Source organism: Dermacentor silvarum, chromosome 1, assembly GCF_013339745.2.
Source record: "Dermacentor silvarum isolate Dsil-2018 chromosome 1, BIME_Dsil_1.4, whole genome shotgun sequence".
Classification (NCBI taxonomy): Eukaryota; Metazoa; Arthropoda; class Arachnida; order Ixodida; family Ixodidae; genus Dermacentor; species Dermacentor silvarum.
In genome coordinates this window covers 255,636,931-255,659,619 of record NC_051154.1, presented here as the reverse complement: position 1 = coordinate 255,659,619, position 22,689 = coordinate 255,636,931, and the positions used below count along the sequence as shown (strand labels likewise).

General features: G+C 46.4%; 2 protein-coding genes across 2 annotated transcripts in view; one reads left to right on the top strand and one right to left on the bottom strand.

The window, feature by feature from the left end:
* Positions 1–99, bottom strand: part of LOC119439527 (uncharacterized) — a 394,460-nt gene extending 394,361 nt beyond the window's left edge. Inside the window, 1 exon segment of the mRNA XM_037704848.2 lies at positions 88–99. Within this exon segment, the coding sequence (XP_037560776.1) occupies positions 88–99 (12 nt within the window).
* Positions 100–11,684: 11,585 nt separating this feature from the next.
* LOC119439416 (uncharacterized) overlaps positions 11,685–22,689 on the top strand; it is a 593,935-nt gene continuing 582,930 nt past the window's right edge. The window contains exons 1-3 of the mRNA XM_049660818.1: positions 11,685–11,834; positions 16,478–16,745; positions 17,663–17,782. Coding sequence (XP_049516775.1) covers positions 16,479–16,745; positions 17,663–17,782 — 387 coding nt within the window. The 5' untranslated portion in view covers positions 11,685–11,834; position 16,478. The remainder of the gene's footprint in view (positions 11,835–16,477; positions 16,746–17,662; positions 17,783–22,689) is intronic.

The window sequence follows — 22,689 nt, the reverse complement described above, 5'->3', positions numbered from 1 at the left end:
GGTCATAGCTTGCTGGCTTTACTATTTTGCCAGACAGTGTCTTACCAATATTTGCACTGGGTATACTCGCATTGTGCAAAGATTTACCTGAATAACCATGGTCTCGTGTGAAAATCCTGTTTATGCTCATGAGTAACTTTAGACAACACCGGGATTGGGATGTCACTGAAAGTTATATTCACACCAATGCGTCTCGCCTGCAGTGTCAAGATTCCTTCCAACCTTCTTAATTACAGGTTGCAGAATTTTAATGCACAATTTAGAGTACTTGTCCATATCTACACAATTGCTCAGCAAGCACCCAATACAATTAAAAAAACAAGAACGCTTAGCGGTTTCTGTACCTGTTACAAACACACTTACGGCAACAAATCAAAACATTTCAGTGGAGAAAGAAAAGTTAGATCTTTCCAAACAAATGGGCTGTCGAGAAATGGTAGGCTGTGTTTTCATATCATAATGGAAAAGTACACCTGCCAGCTACGGCTGTCAGGAGCTCTTCGGTTTATCCAGTTTCATATATGGCCACTGATGTTTGAGTCATGGTCTTCATTACAAACCGAATTAAAGACAAATAAAAATGTCAAGAGAAAGCTTAAGCTTAAGGCCAACTTGGATGCCGCCTATTAAAATGCATGTAAAACGCAGAAATGCTTTTATGAGACAACCCATGGACCAATTTGAATACAATTTATTGCATTTAAAGAATGTTAAAGTCTGGTGACTAGAAGCAGAATTTGGATTTAGAGCCTGAAATGTTGTACTAAAATTGGTAAAAATATGTTAATATAAATATAAACATGAAGTTTAAAAATCCACAACTCTGCATCAAAAACATATCGCATTTCTATAAACTCTACCCATTATGTTATCTAAAATGGGCAGCTCTTATGCGAACTTACAGCTCACGTGAACTCATTACACTTGCAAGGGCTTTGCAAAAGTACCACTCGCACGTTAGTGGTATGTTTCGGAGTGGTGTATAATACATGAATATTGTCCTCTTTAGATGTATTACTGTAGTTTACATAATCTTTAAATTTCGCGATTTCCCACAAACTTTATTAAAAGATAGACGGCCTAAATAGAAAATCTGTTTCCTCCAGTCACTAGATTTTAACGATTAAAAAAGGATTTCTCAATTGCCGTGCATTTAATAGAAGTCCTTGAGCTGAAGCTTCAGCTGGTAGATTCAGCTGGACACTTTCGAGCCCTCTAAACCAGTCTTGCGGTGCGGATTACCACGGCCGCCGATTAAGGCCTGCCGCGTGCATCGAAAACGGCGGCGCGGTGCTTCGCAGTGGGGGACTTGTCTGGGATCGGCATAGAAAATACGTCAGGAACGCGCTTGGAACGCAGTCGCCCGTGGAAGCTAACGCTTCCCATCCCCGTCAGCTAGCGCCGTTCGGCCCAGCCAAGCGGCCGAGAAGGCAATTACGGCTGTGATATTCGCTCCCATTTCAGCCCGCCAGTGATGCAAGCCACGTTCTACCCGGGAGCGCGCGACCGAGATCCGACAAACTCGACCACGTGGCTACTCCGATTGCACCCCCCTGCCGACGCCTATGGCTACGACCTAGTACAGTTTCTCAGCAATGTTTCAGAGCCCAAATAGCCATGAGGGGTACGCATCATACATTCATAATTATTTGCACCAGTACATCCCATCGCGATTCGTTTTTTTTTTTTTTTTTTTTTTTTTTTTAAGGTTTCTGCCATGCCCACTTGGATTATTCATAAGTTGCAGTTCTGGGTTCATCTGATACGAACACAACAATATTTCACTTATTAGAAAGTACGCAGGTCATTACAATGCGCAGCAGACCGACGCGCGGCCGCCGGCGCCATGTCTGCACGCGCTCACGCACCATCTCTGTGTGGTGAACATTTGTTCGAAAACAACAAAGACAAAAATTGCCAATTTCTGATCCCAACCAATGTGCGTTACGGTCATGTTTCAAGTGCTGCGCGAAATACGCAGAACCGTTTTTTCTTTACTGTGCCCAGAAGACGTTTGGAACCAATGGACCTCGAGCAGTATTCTGAAACGTTCCACTTCGGCGATTGAGGAACGTTTCAAAATACGGCCCCTCAACTCTACAAGGATGGCGAGCTGGAACATAACCATGTTAGCAGTGCACGGCAAAACGAAATGAGTACACAAAAAGAGTAGGTCTTTTTCTGTGTCTTCGTTTTGCCGTGCGCTGTTATCTTCGATGACAAAAGCACATGACTTGCGCGACAAATGTTAATGGATAGTGCCTACGCTAAAACGCGACACGCGGAATAAAACACGACAAACATACGCATACGGCCAATCTTACCTTTCGACGCGCTGTCGCCGTCAGCTCAGTGCACGACATAGAGAAGACGCACCACATCGAATCGTTCTAATGAAATCACGAGAGCGCGTGATACACGCGCTGCGCGTTTTCCCGAACTGCCCGTCGCACCCCGAGAGCTCCTGCGAAAATACCGGTCAAGCAATAAAATGTCAAGCGGCAAGCCACACCAGCGCCTCTATTTATAGGAGGTACTGGTAGGCTGGCAGGTCTGACAACAAGAGCAACTCGACCAACTACCGTCGACCACGCAATGGGGTAGGGCCACGTGAGGCGAGAGAAAAGAAAGTGCGTGAGAGAGAAAAACATGGTGAAGGCGATTACAGCGCTGTAGTGTTGCAACGGCGCTTCCGGACAGCGGAAAAACCAGACGTCTATGACGTGTTTCCGGCTCCCAACATTTGCTTTCGCCGCATTCAACCTGTAGCCTTTATGATTGGCATTTTAAATCGAAAGGGCGTCATCAAATAGCTATAATTCTTAAGCTCTGCTTGCGACGTCTCTGTTCAAGAAAACATGGAGCGTGCGCCGCTAGAGTATACTAGTAACACTAGAATGGTACGCTCTAGTGGTGTCCAAAGCGGTGTAGAATCTAGTGAGTGGGCTGGATGGCGCTCTCCCGCTGAGGCGTCGCGTGTGGAAAAATTGTGCGAGGGCGCTACGAGCGAACTGAATTGGGGCGGAGACTCGCTCCGCGGCATATTCGAATATGCTTTCTCTGCAGTCACTGACACCGACTGCGTCTGTACGCGCTTAAAATACTGTTTTATTTCAACTGCCAGTTTAATTTCCACAACTTTGCCATGTTTTAGTTTAACTAGAGTGTACTTTAGTAACGTTAGCTTAACAGCGGGGTTAATGGAAATAGCCTTACCGTTACGCAAATGATCTTTTCAGAAAGCGAATTTCAGTATATCGTAATAGCATAGTTTACGTGCGGGACGCTATTCGATTGCGCCTTAAATCTCGAATATATAGTACTAATTAAGTTATTCTATCTATTCGCCATGCTTTGCGTGTGCGTCCGAAAAGTGCGAGATGCATTGGAATGAAAGCCGGGAGCCTGTTGTACTTGTACTTTCCAGTGGCGCACCGAAAGGGGGGGTTCGGGGGTTTTAACCCCCCCCCCCCCTTTTGTTTAACCCCTTTTTTTTCCTTGCGCCTTTGAGCACTGCAACTAAGATGTAAGACGCACAATCATCTGCACGCTCGCAAAAAACGAAGTTTTGGACAATTTCCCGTGAAAAATTGAAATTAGTGCTGTTTAGATGGTATTGGAAAACTTAGGCACACTGACAACCCCCCCCCCCCCCCCTGGCAGAAATCCTGGGTGCGCTACTGGTACTTTCCATGTCTGCCGATTCGCGGCGAAATCAGTGCAAGCAGTACAAGCCATGGTCTCCGAGATCTTCTAATCTCGGCAGCCATATTGACACGTGCACTTATTTATCCTTTTCTTGGGGACTGTATTTCACCCGCTATCAACTTAATGTTATCGCTCAGTGCATGACGCGCCTTCATGATTGGAACTTACTGGGATGGTATCATTGATTATATCTGTTGTGTATGTTCTCACCGAACCTTGTGCAATCAGATTGTATGCGCTACACGAATTGTGCAGTACTTTCTACAAGGTACACGGTCCCCAGCGATTACGCTGGAACCTTCGACGAGTCATGTATAAAAGCCGACACGCTTGATTGGCAGATCAGACTCAATGATCGCCCGCTGTGCTCGCCCCTACCATTGTGCTTTACCGTTGCTCGATTTTTCTGGCCACTAAAGATACTTTGGTGGCCACCAATAAAGAGATATGGCTAGCTCATGCTAACGCTTTTACACCCTATCGTTTCCTTTCTTTTATTGCATGCATTCGATATGCTTTACAAGACTGCATCCCGCGCTCTGTTGTTTCTTTATTAAGGCGAAATCCTTAACTGGGCTCTTGGGAAGCGGAATGTGTCTGTTGGCCGATGCCGCGGTACCAAAAATAAATACAAGCCGCGTAACTCTCGCGGCTCTTTCACTTGGTATATATACCAAAGTATAGTGTGGAAAGGCACAAATGTGTGACTAAGATGACTGATGGGCCATGGCATTAGTAACTTGACATACTTGCACTCACGTCGCGATTAACGATAACAATATGACGTGTGGTCATATGACGACGGCCAGAAATCCCTCTGATGCTGTGGGTGTGACGATAAAAACGTGTAGAATGCCAATCTCGATCTCAACGTGTCGAACTTACCCATATATCATGAAGAACTGAGAGCACGGGTAAAGGGTAATAATAGTAATGATAATTTCTGGGGTTTTACACCCAAAAATCACAATATGGCTATGAGAGACGCCGCAGTGCAGGGCTCCGTTAATTTCGACCACCTGGGGTACTTCAACGTGCACCTAAACCTATGTACATGGGTGTTTTATGCATTTCGCCTCCATCGAAATGTAAGCCGCCGTGGCCGGCAATCGAACCCGCGTCCTCGAGCTTAGCAGTACAACCTACAAAACCCACTAAGCTATAGCACGGCGCAGGGGCGGATCCAGGTTTTTTCTGAGGGGGGGGTCAGCTTCTGTCAATGATGATGATGATGATGATGATGATGATGATGATGATAGTAGCCTTTCTTATTTACCGAAATTTACCGTTTTTCCTCACGATAAACCCGCGTTTTATACGGCTAAAGCAACACCTGTGGCCCTCCGTGGTGGCTCAGTCAGCTCAGGCGTTGAGCACGAGATCGCGGTATCAAATCCCGGCCGCGGCGGCCGCATTTCGATGGAGGCAAAATGCAAAAACGCCCGTGTTCTTGCGTTGTAGTGGAGGTTAAAGAATCCCAGGTGGTCAAAATTAATCCGGAGCCTTCCACTACGGCGTGCCTCATAATCAGAACTGGTTTTGGCACGTAAAACCCCAGAAAGAGGAAGAAGACCTGTAGCGAAGCCAGGTATTGGTTTCTCCGAGCTTGTAGGAAAAGGACGTTACCCAATACAGCCATGTGCTTGGCGGCTGCGCCTGATAATACAGGGTGTTCAAAACTAAGCTTTATGGTTTTCTTAAAGTTAGGCACTGGGAGGCACGCGAAGACCACCTGTGCAAATAAGTTATGTGTCTAGGGGGCGCAAAGTGAGATGATAATTATCGCTGTGAGCAGCCCAATTAACTAAAATTGAACAATTATTTTTTGTTGACTGCAGTACGTGAATATGTTTGTATTGAAAACTTAGAGACAGTCGCGTTTCTACACAGTATCAGTCGGAAGAATTATTCTAGGGTGTCCGTACTCCAAATTTCAATTGTTGTACTGCGCCGAATAATCGAGAATAAAGACGCGACAATTCTCATGAATTCCCGTGCATGATCATGAAGCTCAGTGACCACTTCTGTAGAGGGATGGCGGTGCCATCTTCTCTCTTGAGTCGTGGTGGTGTGTTGACTAGAGGAACGTTGTTGAATACGGGCGTAACGCTCCGCTCCAACGCAGCAACCACTACGCTGGTTGTTTACGATATGCGAATCACCGCGTATGAAGACTCACGACGCCACCTACAAGAATAACGATGTGGCGTAGTAGGCGAGAGCGCGAGCCAGCGTCTTCATGCTTTGTTTCCCACGCGACGTCATCTTTTTACACAAGGCGCGCATCTGCTTCCGTTTCTCTAACCACGCGACGCCATCCTAGGCCCGCGCGCTGGCGTTGGCCGCTGACGTCACGCTCCCCCACTTTGCAGCCGCGGCTCGAGGCTTCACTCAGATAAACGGATCGGGCGGGCTTGAGCCTCCTATGCTTAATGTACGACAATAAAACTGCGAAGTTACAATGAAAAACTTGTAGCGTACGAACGGTACTGTGCTCGTACTGGATATTGTCAACGTGTAATTGTGATCACAATGAGTGCTACAGTTAAAAAAAGTTGCCTATGCGTAGTTCTTAGTTTAGCTGTTAGTTGTTATTATTTATATATGAACACTTCAGCAAGAGATCTCTTTCATTAAGCAGGTTGGTCGCGGAACCGATGACAGCCAATGAGGCAACCGTTTACACCCCAAGGGGAAACTACGTTAATCAGGCGCGAAGGCGCTCGAGCAGACCTTGGCGTGTTTGGCAAAAGGGACGTCCCCTCGTTCATTCGATGCCACCGACGGGACGAGTAAGGCACGGCAGGCGCCAGGAGGTCCAAGGTGCTCATGAGAAAAAATAACTACGGCAACTTCGCGACACCACACTCTTACGGAATACAACTAAGCTTGTGAACGAGCTAGCTTTACTTTTACATGGCTGATACCACTGGTACTCGCGAAAAATACTTTTGAAGAATGCTGGTGGCCAGATTTTTTTTGCGACAGGGCCATCCCCTTGTCAGCAAGGTGGCGATGCAGAAATCTGAGGGGGGGGGGGGGGGGGGTGGGTCAGGACATCCGGACATCCCCCCTGGATCCGCGCCTGGCACGGCGTGTATAGGTAAAGGGTACGCGAGAAATATACGCGGCAAAAAAACAAGACAAACCAAAATAAATTAAACGCTAACAGTGCAACATTGTATACGTATGCCTCATTTCATAATTACGAGCAAACTTCAGAAAACGAACATGATGGATTACACATGTGCAACTCGTCTTTCGCCTTCTTGTGTTGCAAGAGCGCAAATACTAAGCGAATTTTACCATGAAAGTAACTTTAGGAATATTTATTGCGTATGCTCGCTGGTTCGTACACAGCAAATATACTTACTGATCAATAATTACGTACTTGTAGTTACGTAATTAATGAAAGAGGCAACTAATCACGAGAACATAAACTTTTCATGTTTTACTGATTGAAGGCAACTATTTGCGGGATACGTAGAATCAATAGCGATATTTGTAGTGCATCAAATACAGTAATTTTTAAGACGATTTTCCATTTAATATAATGCAAGCACAAACATCGTCACACGCCATGAATGCTTGTTAGTTTACGTAAAAAATCACACGTTAAGCAATAACTATGATATCGATCATGAGAAGTTACATGTTGGTAATTTCAGAGAGGATTCACGGATTATTAAAACAAGGCTATTGCAGAAATAACTTTGCATAAGAAATGAGTAAATGGCTAGGCCAGTAGTAGCTATCTATTCATTTTAATGTAGAAAAATACATATTTGTTTACCTGTTGGCTGGAATGGCTTTTCTTTCGAATGTCTGAATTTGAAACAAGCTTCGCTCATGGTGAACCTTAAGGTACATCGTGCGCGAAGTTTGTATTGAAGACATCGTACAGCAAGAGTTGTTCGTGTACGCTATCTCTGAAGCAAAGTAGGCCAACGATATTGCGGCGTTAGGGCTGTCTCTACTCTTTCTCTTGTTTCCCTTACACCTTCTCATTGCGCTCTGTTCATAATAAAGTATTGTCGAGGCTAAAAAATTCATGAATAAATACATATGCATATGGCTCTAAACCGCTACTGACCGTCAGCGAAAAGCGCGTAATGGTGAGCGAAGCGGACACTGCACGCACGTAAGTATTTCACTTGACTGCGCGAGTAATTTACTTTTTTCGTTACTCTTATTCTTGCAAGCATGGTGCTATTGCCCGCGTACCCATGCGAATAACGTTTCTTTTTACGTTCTTTCCTTGTGCGGGCTCATTTAGCGCGTTTCTACGCACGCACAGTAACCGTAATACCGTTCCCGAACTCTAGCACCGGAGCTAGGCCGCACTGATGAGTTTGATACGTTTTTGCATTATCTTGCTGCCCAAGCACAAAGAAACGCTCAAAGATGGGTAAGCTCCATGCAGCACCACACTGTTGAAGTGAAATAGAGTTTTGCTTTGCGTGGAAGCAAATGTTGGGAACCGGAAACACGTCATAGACGTCGGGTTTTTCCGCTGTCCGAAAGTGCCGGTGGAACACTACAGCTACAGTGTACTAGAAGAGTTGCCTATTCTAGTACACTGCAACTACAGCGCTAGAGTGACCTAGAATATGGGAGAGTGTCCAAAGCGCCGGCTCCGGCGAGGGCCTTTTTCTGTGAACTGCCGCGCCGCGCCGCTGCTGCTCCGGACCCGTGGGCTTTTCGCGCTCGCGAAGCGCGCGGGAAGCGAGGGTCGTCTGCTACACGCTGTAGTTTTTTGCGTTCGTTTTTCACGCAAAGCACTTAAACTCTATTTAACTTCAACAGTGTGGTGCTGCATGGAGCTTACCCATCTTTGAGCGTTTCTTTGTGCTTAAGCAGCACGATAATGCAAAAACTAACGTATCAAACTCATCAGCGCGGCCTAGCTCCGGTGCTAGAGTTCGGGAACGGTATTACGGTAACTGTGCGTGCGTAGAAACGCTCTAAATAAGCCCGCGCAAGAAAAGAACGTAAAAAAGAAACGTTATTCGCATGGGTACGCGGGCAATAGCACCATGCTTGCAAGAATAACAGTAACGAAAAAGGTAAATTACTCGCGAAGTCAAGCGAAATACTTACGTGCGTGCAGTGACCGCTTCGCTTACCATTACGCGCTTTTCGCTCACGGTCAGTAGTGATTTACAGCTATGTGCATATGTATTTATTCGAATATTTTTTAGCCACGACAATATTTTATTATGAACAGAGCAGAGTGAGAAGGTGTAAGGGAAGCAAGAGAAAGAGCAAAGACGGCCCTAACGCCGCAATATTGTTGGCTTATTTCGCTTCAGAGATTGCGTACACGAGCAATTCTTGCTGTACGCTATCTCTTCAATACAAACTTCGCACATGATGTACCTTAAGATTCACCGTGAGCGAAGCTTTCTTCAAATTCAAACATTCGAAAGAAAAGCCATTCGATCCAGCCAATATAGCTAAACAAATATATATTTTTTTCTACATTGAAATGATTAGATAGCTAGTACTGGCATAGCCATTTACTAATTTTGTATGTAAAAGTTATTACTGCAATAGCCTTGTTTTAATAATCAGTGAATCCTCTCTGAAATTACCAACATATATGTAACTTCTCATGATACCATAGTTATTGCTTAACGTGTGATTTTTTTACGTAAACTAACAAGCATTCACGGCGCGTGACGATGTTTGTGCTTGCATTATATTGAGTGGAAAATCGTCTTGAAAATTACTGTCTTTTATGCACTACAAATATCGCTATTGATTCTACATATCCCTAAAATAGTTATCTTCAATAACAGCAAAAAATGAAAAGTTTATGTTCTGGTGATTTGTTGCCTCGGTCATTACGTAACTGAAAGTACGTAGTTATTGATCAGTAAGTATGTTTGCTGTGTACGAACCAGCGAGCATACGCAATAAATATTCCTAAAATTACATTCATGTTAAAATTCGCTTAGTGTTTGCGCTCCTGCAACACAAGAAGGCGAAAGACGAATTGCACATACGTAATCCATTATGTTCGTTTTCTGACGCTTGCTCGTAATTATGAAATGAGGCATACGTATACAATGTTGCACTGTTCGCGTTTCATTTATTTTGGTTTGTCTTGTTTTTTGCAGCGTATATTTCTCGTGTACCCTTTACCTATACGTACACGCCGTACTATAGCTTAGTGGCTTTGGTAGGTTGTACTGCTAAGCTCGAGGACGCGGGTTCGATTCCCCGCCACGGCAGCTTACATTTTGATGGAGGCGAAATGCATAAAACACCCGTGCACATTAATTTAGGTGCACGTACGTTAAAGAATCCCAGGCGTCTCTCATAGCCATATTGTGATTTTTGGGTGTAAAACCCCAGAAATTATCATTACTATTATTACCCTTTACATGTGCTCTCAGTTCTTCATGATATATGGGTAAGTTCGACACGTTGAGATCGAGATTGGCATTCAACACGTTTTTCTCGTCACAACCACAGCATCAGAGGGATTTCTGGCCGTCGTCATATGAGCACACGTCATATTGTTATCGTTAATCGTGACGTGAGTACAAGTATGTCAAGTTACTAATGCCATGACCCATCAGTCATCTTAGTCACACATTTGTGCCTTTCCACGCTATACTTTGGTATATATACCAATTAAGTGAACGAGCCGCGAGAGTTACGCGGTCTGTATTTATTTTTTAAACCGCGGCATCGGCCAACAGGCCCATTCCGCTTCCCAAGAGCCAAGTTAAGAATTCCGCCTTAATAAAGAAACAACAAAGCGCGGGATGCAGTCTTGTAAATCAAATCGAATGCATGAAATAAAAGAAAGGAAACGATAGGGTGTAAAAGCGTTAGCATGAGCTAGCCATATCTGCTACGTTCTCTTGGTTATTATCGCGGTCTCCAGCTTATTTTCTTCTGCAGCACGTTCATGTTGTTCATTCCACGCATAACTAAATGAAGTAAGTGAGCGGAATGAGTTACCCAAACCGCCGCGTAAGCGCGGACCAAGCGAGCTGGAAGGATATAGACAAAATACCCGTATTCACAGCCGGCAAAAGCGTTCTCTGTGCGGCGAGTCACTGAGGTATTACCTTGCGGTGACGTGGTATTTAATATATCCCTAATTATCGCGATGTTGGCTAATAGTAACCAAAATATCAGGCTTGTAGCAGACGCCCGCCGCCTTGGCGCGGCTTCCGCAGCGGAGAAAGCCCACGGGTCCGGTACAGCAGCGCCGCGGCGCGGGAGTTCACACAAAAAGGTCCTCGCTCCTCCCATGTATTCGCGCGGCGCTTTGGACACTCTCCCATATTCTAGGTCACTCTATACAGCGCTGTCATCGCCTTCATCATGTTTTTCTCTCTCACGCAGTTTTTTTTTCTCTCGCCTCACGTGGCCCTACCCCATTGCGTGTCATCGGTAGTTGCTCTTGTTGCCAGACCTGCCAGTGCCTAGATAGAGTGTACTAGATTGGGGGAGTGGGTCCAACGAGGGCTCTGCGCTGAGTCATTTTTTATTGAAAATCCAGGTGACGCAACCGTCACTTTCTTCCGAATGAACGGCCCCGCTCGCCGGCCGGACGCTTGTCGCGTCGGAGACCCTACCGCAGCTGCATTGAGCATTGACAGGCGGATACTTGGTGGCTGTAACACTGAGATTATTCCCCACCGATCTATTGTAAATAAAATGAAAAAAGAGCGGCGGAAAGAACGCAAACGGCGCAACAACGACAGTGCGTCGAGCAGACGACAGCTACTCAGCCCGCGAGCTCGCATCAGCCAATGAGCGCTGCCTAAACAGCCGGAGCCAACGTTTATTGGCCGGAGATTCAGAAGTAGGCGACGGCAGCGCCGCCACATTTTCCGTGTTTTTTGCTTTACCCTCGCCGCTTGCCAAGGCGTCCGCGGGACCCACTCCACTTTCTGGTACACCCTAGCCTAGAGGAGGCGCTGGTGTGGCTTGCCGCTTGACCGTGATTTTCGCAGGGGTTCTCGGGATGCGACGGACAGTTCGGGAGAACGCGCAGCGCGTGTGTCGCGCGCTCGCGTGATATCATTCGAACGATTTGATGTGGTGCATCTTCCTAGGCTGCTCTACCGTGCACTGAGCTGACGGCGACTGCGCATCGAAAGGTAAGATTGGCCGTATGCGTACGTTTGTCGTGTTTTATTCCGTGTGTCGCGTTTTAGCGTAGGCACTACCCATTAACATTTGTCGCGCATGTCATGTGCTTTTGTCATCCAAGATAACAACGCACGGCAAAACGAAGACACAGAAAAAGACATACTCTTTTTGTGTAGTCATTTCGTTTTGCCGTGCACTGCTTACATGGTTATGTTCCAGCTCGCCATCTTTGTAGAGTTGAGGGGCCGTATTCTGAAACATTCCACTAACTTTCCTTTCGCCTTCAGGCGCGCGCTGATTGGCTGTTTCAGCAAAATTGGATGAGCTGATTGGCTCGTTGAGCCCGACCTCATTCAGTTTTGCTCAACTAGCCAATCAGCGCGCGCACGAAGGCGAAAGGCGAACTATCGCTGAAGTGGAACGTTTCAGAGTACGGCTCGAGGTCCATTGGTTCCAAACGTCTTATGGCCACAGTACATAAAAAGAACGATTCTGCATATTTCGCGCAGCACTTGAAACTTGTGACCGTAATGCACATTGGTTGCGATCAGAAATCGGCAAGTTTTGTCTTTGTTGTTTGCGAAAAAATGTTCACCACACAGAGATGGTGCGTGAGCACGTGAAGACGACATGGCGCCGGTACGGTGGCTAGATGGGTAGGTGTGCCGACCGGCGCCTCTAAAGCGTAGTTCACCGCTTCTCCGCGTCATGACGCAAAATTGGCGCTGCGGTCAGTAGAAAGGTTCCGCAGCGCACGTCGTCTGCTTCAGGGGGCTGGCGGACTGGCGGCGAGCAAAAAAAAAATAAAGCCCGTATTGGAATAGTTGTATGTCGTCTGTTCGTGTCAGTTTCAAAGGTGAAGAGCTCCGCATCTCTCGTACTGTTTGTAAGTTCCTAAGCGATGTGGAATGTTCCAGGTAGGAAAGATGACCGGCGAGATTAGCGGCGGCGTTGCTCCACCAAAGAAGACCACCAAGGAGACTTACTGCTTCGCTCTGAACTGCAAGTCTGGCTCTAAATTTGTAAGAAAGACAGCGGAAATGTTCCGCTGTCTGACAGCGGAAATGTTCGCCCCGAGCTGCTCAGTAGCTTGCTCAGTATCGGTACGGTGGCTAGATTGTATCGGCGACGTTAATGAGCAAGCGGTACACCGAAAAGCGTACGTCCATGAGCTCCTCGACATTGGAAATTTGCAAGCCGCACATGAGGTGCTCAGCGCCTGCGACATCGAGCACCGCTGCGCTGCTACAGGGAAAAGAAAAGTGATTCTAGGCTGATATTCTATATAGCAGGCTATGTAGCAAGGAAGTTCCTGCAAAGAGCCAAGTGCTCCGATTGCTCAGGGACGTTACTGAATTCAACAGAATGAGTAGGTCAGGGCTGTTACTCCCTTCTGAAGCACTAAAAAAACTGGTAGCATCGCTCGAAGACGCCTTCAAGCTGTGCTTCAGTTTAAATGAGTTACGAAGGAACAGTATCGCCAACTTTGCATCCTTTCTGCAGCTGAATCCCCCGAATTTGATCGGCTGTAAGCGGCACAAGAAAGAGCTCACAAACGATGTTGTGAAGTTCTATTCAATTACACGCCTTTACTTTCTTGTAAAGGGCAAGAACATGGTGCGCGAAAGTAACAGGGAGAAGAGGAAGCACCTGAAGATGAGGCGTGTGCTGTGAACAATGCTATGATGTGGTGGACCAACGTTGCGGCCTTGCTGGCGCTAGCTAATTTATGTTGGTGTGTCTGCTGACTCAAGTTACGAGAGCTTTTCTTGTGTTTTAAATATATTCACGAATCTAGTCCAAGACATATTGCTTTATTTTATTACAATGAAACAGTGAACCATATGCACTTCCCAACACAATTCTTCTCGCACCAATTTAGATACCGTAACTGACGCAGCAATAAAACAATAGCTGGATTTCTCGAAATTGAAGCATTAGAACTCGCTAAATATCATGTAAACACGGTTCCACATACCGTATAAAACCATTGCAGTATTGTTTTATGCATGGAAAAAATACATTTACGTCTTTAATGCAATGGGCTGGAGCGCCGCGTTTATATCAATAAATGTGACCGATTGCCAAGCTAGAAAATTTACTTCAGCATTTCGTTTTTCTGACTAGACGACAACAACAAGTTCCTCATTCTGGCTTGGCCTACACTGCTCAGAACGATATTATAACGCGCACTTCAAAGATACAATCAGAGGCAAGCGATACTATCAGACACGCAGCTCGTCTACACAGCGCAGCCGCCGTTGCGCGCCGCTGAACCTTTCTACTGTCCGCAGCGCCAATTTTGCGTCATGATGCGGAGAAGTGGTGAACTACGCTCGGTCGGCACACCTACCCATCTAGCCACCGTAGCGCCGGTGTGCGCGCGTCGTCTGCTGTGCATTGTAGTGACCTGCGTACTTTCTAATAAGTGAAATATTGTTTTGTTCGTATCGGATGGACCCAGAACTGCAAATTAGGAATAATCCAAGTGGGCATGGCAGAAACTTGAAAAAAAAAATCGCGATGGGATGTACTGGTGCAAATAATTATGAATGTACGATGCGTACCCCTCATGGCTGTTTGGGCTCTGAAACATTGCTGAGAAACTGTACTAGGTCGTAGCCATAGGCGTCGGCAAGGGGGTGCAATCGGAGTAGCCACGTGGTCGAGTTTGTCGGATCTCGGTCGCGCGCTCCCGGGTAGAAGGTGGCTTGCAACGACTGGCGGGCTGAAATGGGAGCGAATGTCACAGCCGGAATTCAATTGCCTTCTCGGCCGCTTGGCTGGGCCGAACGGCGCTAGCTGACGCCGTTTTCGATGCACGCGGCAGGCCTTAATCGGCGGCCGTGGTAATGCGCACCGCAAGACCGCTTTAGAGGGCTCGAAAGCGTCCAGCTGAATCTACCAGATGAAGCTTTAGCTCAAGGACTTCTATCTAAATGCATGGGAATGGAGAAATCATTTTTTAATCGTTAAAATGTAGCGACTGGAGGAAACAGATTTTCTATTTAGGCCGTCTATCTTTTATTAAAGTTTGTGGGAAATCGCGAAATTTAAAGATTATGTAAACTACAGTAATACATCTAAAGAGGACAATATTCATGTATTATACACCACTCCGAAACATACCACTAACGTGCGAGTGGTACTTTTGCAAAGCCCTTGCAAGTGTAATGAGTTCACGTGAGCTGTAAGTTCGCATAAGAGCTGCCCATTTTAGATAACATAATGGGTAGAGTTTATAGAAATGCGATATGTTTTTGATGCAGAGTTGTGGATTTTTAAACTTCATGTTTATATTTATATTAACATATTTTTACCAATTTTAGTACAACATTTCAGGCTCTAAATCCAAATTCTGCTTCTAGTCACCAGACTTTAACATTCTTTATATGCAATAAATTGTATTCAAATTGGTCCATGGGTTGTCTCATAAAAGCATTTCTGCGTTTTACATGCATTTTAATAGGCGGCATCCAAGTTGGCCTTAAGCTTAAGCTTTCTCTTGACATTTTTATTTGTCTTTAATTCGGTTTGTAATGAAGACCATGACTCAAACATCAGTGGCTATATTTGAAACTGGATAAACTGAAGAGCTCCTGACAGCCGTAGCTGGCAGGTATACTTTTCCGTTATGATATGAAAACACAGCCTACCATTTCTCGATAGCCCATTTGTTTGGAAAGATCTAACTTTTCTTTCTCCACTGACATGTTTTGATTTGTTGCCGGTAAGTGTGTTTGTAACAGGTACACAAACCGCTAAGCGTTCTTGTTTTTCTCAATTGTATGTGGCGCTTGCTGAGCAATTGTGTAGATATTGACAAGTACACTAAATTGTCCGTTAAAATTCTGAAACCTGTAATTAAGAAGGTTGGAAGGAACCTTGACACTGCAGGCGAGACGCATTGGTGTGAATATAACTTTCACTGACATCCCAATCCCGGTGTCGTCTAAAGTTACTCATAAGCATAGACAGGATTTTCACACAAGACTATGGTTATTCAGGTAAATCTTTGCACAATGCGAGTATACCCAGTGCAAATATTGGTAAGACACTGTCTGGCAAAATAGTAAAGCCAGCAAGTTATGACCATACATTTTGTTGCAGTTTTGTTGTTAAGCATCCTTTGCTTAAGGGCAAGCTGCAATAAAATTTCAGACCACATGGAAAGTTTAGTTTCAGATAGCATAGATACATAATAGTCTCCATACAATATTTTGTTTGTGACGTAACTGGATGTTCTATTACCCCTCACTGGAAGTCGTGCAGAATCTGGAATGTTAAGAATCAATGTGGGTCCTCGGCATGATTTTCATATGAACTGGCTTCTTGCTCCACGATACTTGAGATTCTCAATGAACCAGAACTAGTTACGGTGCAAATGCAACGCATTCATCGCGAAGGATTAGTGGTCATGTTCTGCTGCAGAGCATGAAATCTGGCGTGCATTCGAATTCGGAGTGATCACGGCCTAATTTTGGTGAGAGTGGAATGCAAAAAAAATTATCTTCTGTGCTTTAGGTACTCGTTAGCGCACCGCAGCTGGTCAAACTTAATCCAGAGTGCCCCCTCTACTATTGGGTCTCTCATAACCCATTGCGCAGCTTTGCGGCATTAAATTCCAGAAATTTTCCTAAATGCTATGCAGTATGCTCCCCACATATCACCAGCTGAAGCTTCAGCTATGGTGGATCCTGTCGGACCCCGGTGAAAGCCACGACAGATACGTAAAGGAGTATCGAGCCTTCTTCAGCGAGCAGGCCTCGCTGCTGGACGTAGACGCTACATTTTCATTCGGCGAGGTATGCCGCAAGCAGAGCAGGAACCTTTACGAAGGTTTACGAATTTACCAGGTGGATTGTGCCATAGAGTGGCCTGGCATCACCTGGTTTGGCCCGTCCGCTAAACACCTACAGGTGAGAGTTCACTGCTTGTTTTGTGATACATCCATAGCGATCATCTTAGTGAAGTACAGTTTGTGCGCTATACCGTCTTACAGCTGTGCTGAGAGTTGTCGGTTAATGTTGTATAGGAATTCCTTAAAATGAAGACAGCTTACATGTAATTGCTTCTCTAGTCGTTTCTTATTACGAACCGGTATCACATTATTAAAACAGCTGTAGAATATTAGAATTTAGAAGGCAAACATACGCTATATTTCAGTCAACCAACCCCACAAAAAAATTTTGTTTTCTGAAATGCTGGTACCATTCACAAGCACAGCATTCCTATCAAAATATAAAATGACTACTAAAACACCTCTGTATGGTGGTGCCTATGATGTTGATACTTTGCCTCCTACTTCTGTTAAGCTATACATTACTCAAAGTATCCAATAGTGCTGTTTTCTAAGGTTCAGCTTGTACAATCTTGTTGTACATCTTTCATCCCCAAATGTTTCATACGGCTTCTTGTGCCCTTATGGTTGAAATGTTATTTTGTTGTTGCATGCCGACATACAGTGTGTGTGGCCTGCCCCTGCGTAATGTGTGTTAGTACTCGTTTTCTGTGCCCTACATGTCCTCAAGCCAGTTTCTTTATCTTTGTCTGGAGTTCATACCCCAAGTATGACAAATAAAAAGAACTAATTCATTAATTCATCTGCCATGGTGGCTTAGTGGCTAAAGATTGCATTCCTAAGCAACAAGGTCACCGGTGGTTTGATTCCAAGTCGCAGCAGCCACATTCCAATGGGGGCAAAATGCAAAAATGCTCAAGTACTTAGATTTAGGTGCACGTTAAAGAGCTCCAGTTGTTAAATATTATTTCAGATTGTGGCACATATAATCCCCGAATTATAATTAATTTTCAATATGTAATTTATTTATTCAAGGTGGGTTGCGCATGGTGCAATGCCAGGCGTGACCAGGGGTCCAACAAAGCACTGTTCCAGTGGCTGGTGCCAAGCCTCCTCGAGGCCTTTCAGTTGGCCACTCACCCCGTGGACCGGAATGTGAGCCTTTTGTCGTTCTCCTCTGGCACGCTGGCAGAGCTCGGAACATACGTGCAGCACCATCAGTTCTCCACTTATCTTTATCGCGGCCATCATGACTATTGGGTGGACTCAACATTCCAGCATGACCAGTGCAGCCTCCACATCGACCTACACCTCAACCACCGTAGCGGGTGCGAAGATCATGTCGCAGAACGCCGATTTGTCGTGCCCTATCTCAACGTCTTGAAGGTGCGTACTTTCCACCTAGTTTGGTGACCACAGCAGCAGCATTTTCTGATGGGGGCAGAATACAGAACAACTTGGGTACAGTCGAACTTCAATTTAACAAGGATGGATTTAACAAATTATCACATATAGCGCAATAGTAAATGTGAAATAGCGAAGTAAATGCAAAATTTTTCATGGTCTGTATAGCATTACCATTGTTATACAGTGTAACCTCAATATAACGAACCTCGATTTAACGAAATTCGCGATGTAACAAACTATTTTTATTTCCCCACCTTAACTGGCTATGGTGTTGGGCTGCTAAGCACAAGGTCGCGGGATCGAATCCTGGCCACGTGGCCGCATTTCGATGGTGGCGGAATGCGAAAACACTCGTGTGCTTACATTTAGGTGCACGTTAAAGAACCCCAGGTGGTCCAAATTTCCGGAGTCCCCCGCTACGGCGTGCCTCATAATCAGATCGTGCTTTTGGCACGTAAAACCCCATAATTTTATTTTTTTCCCCCATCTTAGTACTATTGAATTAACGAAACCTCGATATAACGAAGTTTTTCGCTGCAAGTACAACTTCGTTATATCAGGGTTTGACTCTTTCTCGTCCGTTGTGTTACAACCCCTTCAAGTGACACAATTGTTCACAAAGAGTGCTTCGAAAGCACTCGATGCCCAACACAGTGTTTCCCCTTTAGATGGCAAATAATTCTGTTCATTGAAACATCAGTTTCAACATATTTCTTGCATCTTCATACTCGTTAAAGACGTACTGCTGCGGAAGGGAGTAAGAAATTGGCAATTCTTCAGTGTGTTTTGTCGGGATTACAGAATGTGGACTTCATGCGAGAACTCGCTACAATAATGTCTAATATGAGAACATCGACTGTCTCATGTCTAGCATACTTGGAAAGCATCCATCCATTCAGCCACATTAAATATGTGCTGGGTGTAAAACATTTTGAAAAACAAATAGTGAAAACACTGCACGACAACGTACTGACACTGAGATCAAACAGCCAGCCATCTTGCCTTACAACTCGTTTCACTAAAGTGCGTTACACATATTATTCAAACTTGCAGCACAGGCATGATCATAAGCATTTGCCACGCAATTTAAATATATTTGTCATCAGTGCTTTTGCTTTCGAATCACTTTTTTTGTGAAGAATTGTAGCACTTGAAGGGGTTGTAACTTTATAACCGAGATATAACCGGTATTTTCGTGTTGGATGCAACTTCTTTTTACCAAAATGTGGCTGTACTTATAGCTCCCCACAACAGTGTCCCTAATAGCTCATGTGTTACCTTTGGACAGTAAACCTCATAATTGATTTTTATTTCTGTACTGTCGGGGTGTCAGTGCCTGTACTCTGTTGCATAGTTATGGTGCAAGGGTGCGAAATGTAGAGCTACCTTGTGCACTGCCACATTGGCAAACAAAAGGTAGCACAATAGAATAGCTTCACACTAACAAATTATTTTGCGATTGCAAGAACATTCTCAGTAATACATAACTGTTAACTTGGAGCTTAATACATGAAACAATTATGTCTGTAATCACAAAGACGGAAAAACCATTTCGTTTTTGTAGTGCCAGTCTACGGACAAAGTTGTGCACAGCTTAGTCTGCTGCGCGTGACCTCCAAGGTAGCTGCGGCATGCTGTGTAGCACAGACTATAGGTGAGCCGACCCGTAAAAGAGCGAGATTCTGGGATGCGCCGTCTGCTCGCTGTTTCCGGTTCGAGGAAGCACAGCCTCCACCAATGCTTTGCCGTTGAAGCCTATTGATGCACTTGCAGTCCGGCTTTATCACACTCGAAGATCACCCGGTTGCAGGCGCCTAGCAAAACCATGGTCAGCTGTTGAGCTGTTGGCTGCTCAAATTCAAGCATTAATGGTAAACTCGTGTAACTACTGCCTTGCAGCATCCCTTGCTAAGTCAGCTGTGCACAAGCATCAGAGGCATGGCTGCCACTTCCAAAACTGAACCATCAGTGAACAAAAAAGCAAATGTATGCGCCTAATCAGGCGGTGATGAGCTGTTTAAGGGCCAACATGGAATGATTCCCCAAGATATTTGTTTCTCTAACATTGACTCAAAAAACAGTAACTATTTCAGTACTCGCATGCACATATAGGTGTGAGGGATGCCGTGTCGATGGAAGGACGCATCCCAACATGAAACATAACGACTGTTCACAGTAGCAGCGATGGGGCGAGCATACTGCCGCTGTGCTCGAACGGTTAGCGAAGGAAGGATCTTTCGAGCTTCGCAGCTTGGGTTTATATCCCCTGTCGGTGACGTAAGCCTCTGGTGACGCTGCGGTGGCGCCGTGCCGTCCCTTATCGGAGGCGTTGTGCAGCATGCAGCCGTGTCACGCCGGGCTAGCAAGTGGCGAGGTGGAGGCTGCGCCGGTTTGTGCGCAGTGTGTCACCACATCACCCCCCCGCGGAGTGTAGAGCCCTCAGGGTCTAGAAATCTGGGAGGCGTACCAGACGTCCAGAGCGTGTCGTGACCGGAGCGGGCTGCGACGTCGGCGGCTGCGGATAGATGCCTGTGGATGGAGTGGCGCTGCCCGATTCGTTTGCAGCGATGTATGTGGGCTTGAGCCGGTCAATCAAGATGCGGAAGTCGTTCCCCTTCAGGCACAGAGTGAAGTTTTTGTCGTCGCAATGGACGACCAGGTAGGGTCCGCTGTAGGGTGGCTGGAAAGGCCTGCGGACGGTGTTGTTGCAAAGGAAAGCGTGCGTGCACGATGCTAGCTCCTTGAACATGAAAGGTGTAGGCTTGCAGTGGTGGGCTGCAGGTGACGGGCGTAAGGCGGCAATGGTGCGCCGGAGCCGGGCGACGAAATCGGTGGGATCTGATGTCGTAGTGCTAGAAGGCAGTGCAGCGAGAAATTCACCTGGGGGACGGAGTGGTTCTCCGTGGACGAGCTCTGCTGGTGTAGCGTGGATGTCCGGCTTGAAGGTGGCGCGAAGACCAAGGATGATGGCTGGAATGGCCTCGAGCCAGGTTGAGTCCGGGTGGCACATAATGGCTGCTTTGAACTGTCGGTGGAAGCGCTCAATCATTCCGTTGGCGCAGTGGTGGTAACGAGTGGTCCTCAAGCATTCAAAACCGATGGTCAGCCCGAGGAGCCTGAAAAGGTGCAACTCGAACCTTTTCGTGTCGTCCTTTTTGGTAGTTACAAGGCGGGGCACCGAAACGAGCAATCCAGCCGGTGAAGAAGGCCGAGGCGACGTCTTCCGCGGTGATTTCCTCAAGGGGCCATGCCTCGGGCCATCGAGGGTACCGGTCTATGGTGGTGAGGCAGTAGCGATAAGGTCCAGCCGGGGGTAAGGGTCGTATGATGTCGAGGTGGACATGCTCAAACCGACCAGAGGGCTGAGGGAATGTTCCTAGTGGTGACGTGCCTGGTGACTTTAGCGCGTTGGAATTGAATGCAGGAGCGCGCCCAGGTGCTACAATCTCATTGCATGGAGGGCCAGACATAGCGGTCAGCCACGGGCGTGTAGAGGCGCATATGCCGGGATGGCTGAGGTTGTGGAGCTGATTGAAAAGACGACGGCGATGGTACAGGGGCACATAGGGCTTGCTTCGTCCTCTCGACATGTCGCAACAGATTGTGGTTGTCGAAGCTGGAATGGGAACTTGTTGCAGCTGTAGTGAGGACCTGCCCTTGAGAGGTTCCTGCAGTTCGACGTCCGTAGTCTGAGCCTCGGCGAGGACGTCCGCTGTTATCTGCACAGAGTTGATGGCTGCTACACGTGAAAGTGCGTCTGCGACCACGTTGTCTTTTCCGCTGACATGTTGGTTTTCGGTGGTTAACTGTGCAATGAACGAGAGTTGGTCCTGCTGTACAGGAGGGAGTTTGTCGCGACATTGAGAGAAGCTGTAGGTAAGAGGCTTGAGGTCTGTATAGATAGTGCAGTTCTGTGCTTCGAGAATGTGGCGAAAGTGTTGCCCTGCTTCGTATATCGCCAGAAGTTCTCTGTAGTAGGCTGGCAAACTTGTCGGGGCGGTGGTCGTGATTTCATCAGTGGAACTGGTGGTTGAAGGGGGCGTTTTCTGAGCTGCGAGTTTTTTGGAGAAGAACGCCAAGGGATGCCAGGTGTTGTCCACGTGTTGCATGAGGGCTGTGCCGATGGCGAAGCTAGATGCATCCGTGAAGAGTCCCAAGAGAGTGTCTGGCGCGGGATGGGCGAGAAGCATGGCGGTGCAGAGGGCAGCTTTGCATTCTTCGAAAGTTTTAGCTAACGTCGGTGTCCACGTGGTAGGTGGTTTCCTCGTAGGCCAGCCAAAGCATCGTGGAGGGGAGCCTGGTAGTCTGCTGCGTGTGGCAAGAAACGCCTGTAAAAGTTCAGCATGCAGAGGAAACGGCGAAAAACTTTAGCGGTGGTGGGTTGAGGGTAATTTTGCAGGTTTGAGATGCGTTGGGGCAAGGGCCCAGTTCCCTCAGATGAAACTTCGTGGCCGAGGAAGGAGACGACGGGAAGCGCCTAGCGTGCTTTTTTTGGATATTGACGAGTAGACCGTGGTCATCGAGGCATTGGAACAGCAGACGAAGGTGCCTGTGGTGCTCTTCGGCATCGCGGGAAAATACCAGTATGTCCTCCAGGTAAACGAAGCAGAAGTCGAGGCTGCGGACGACTTCAGCGATGAAGCGCTGAAAGGTTT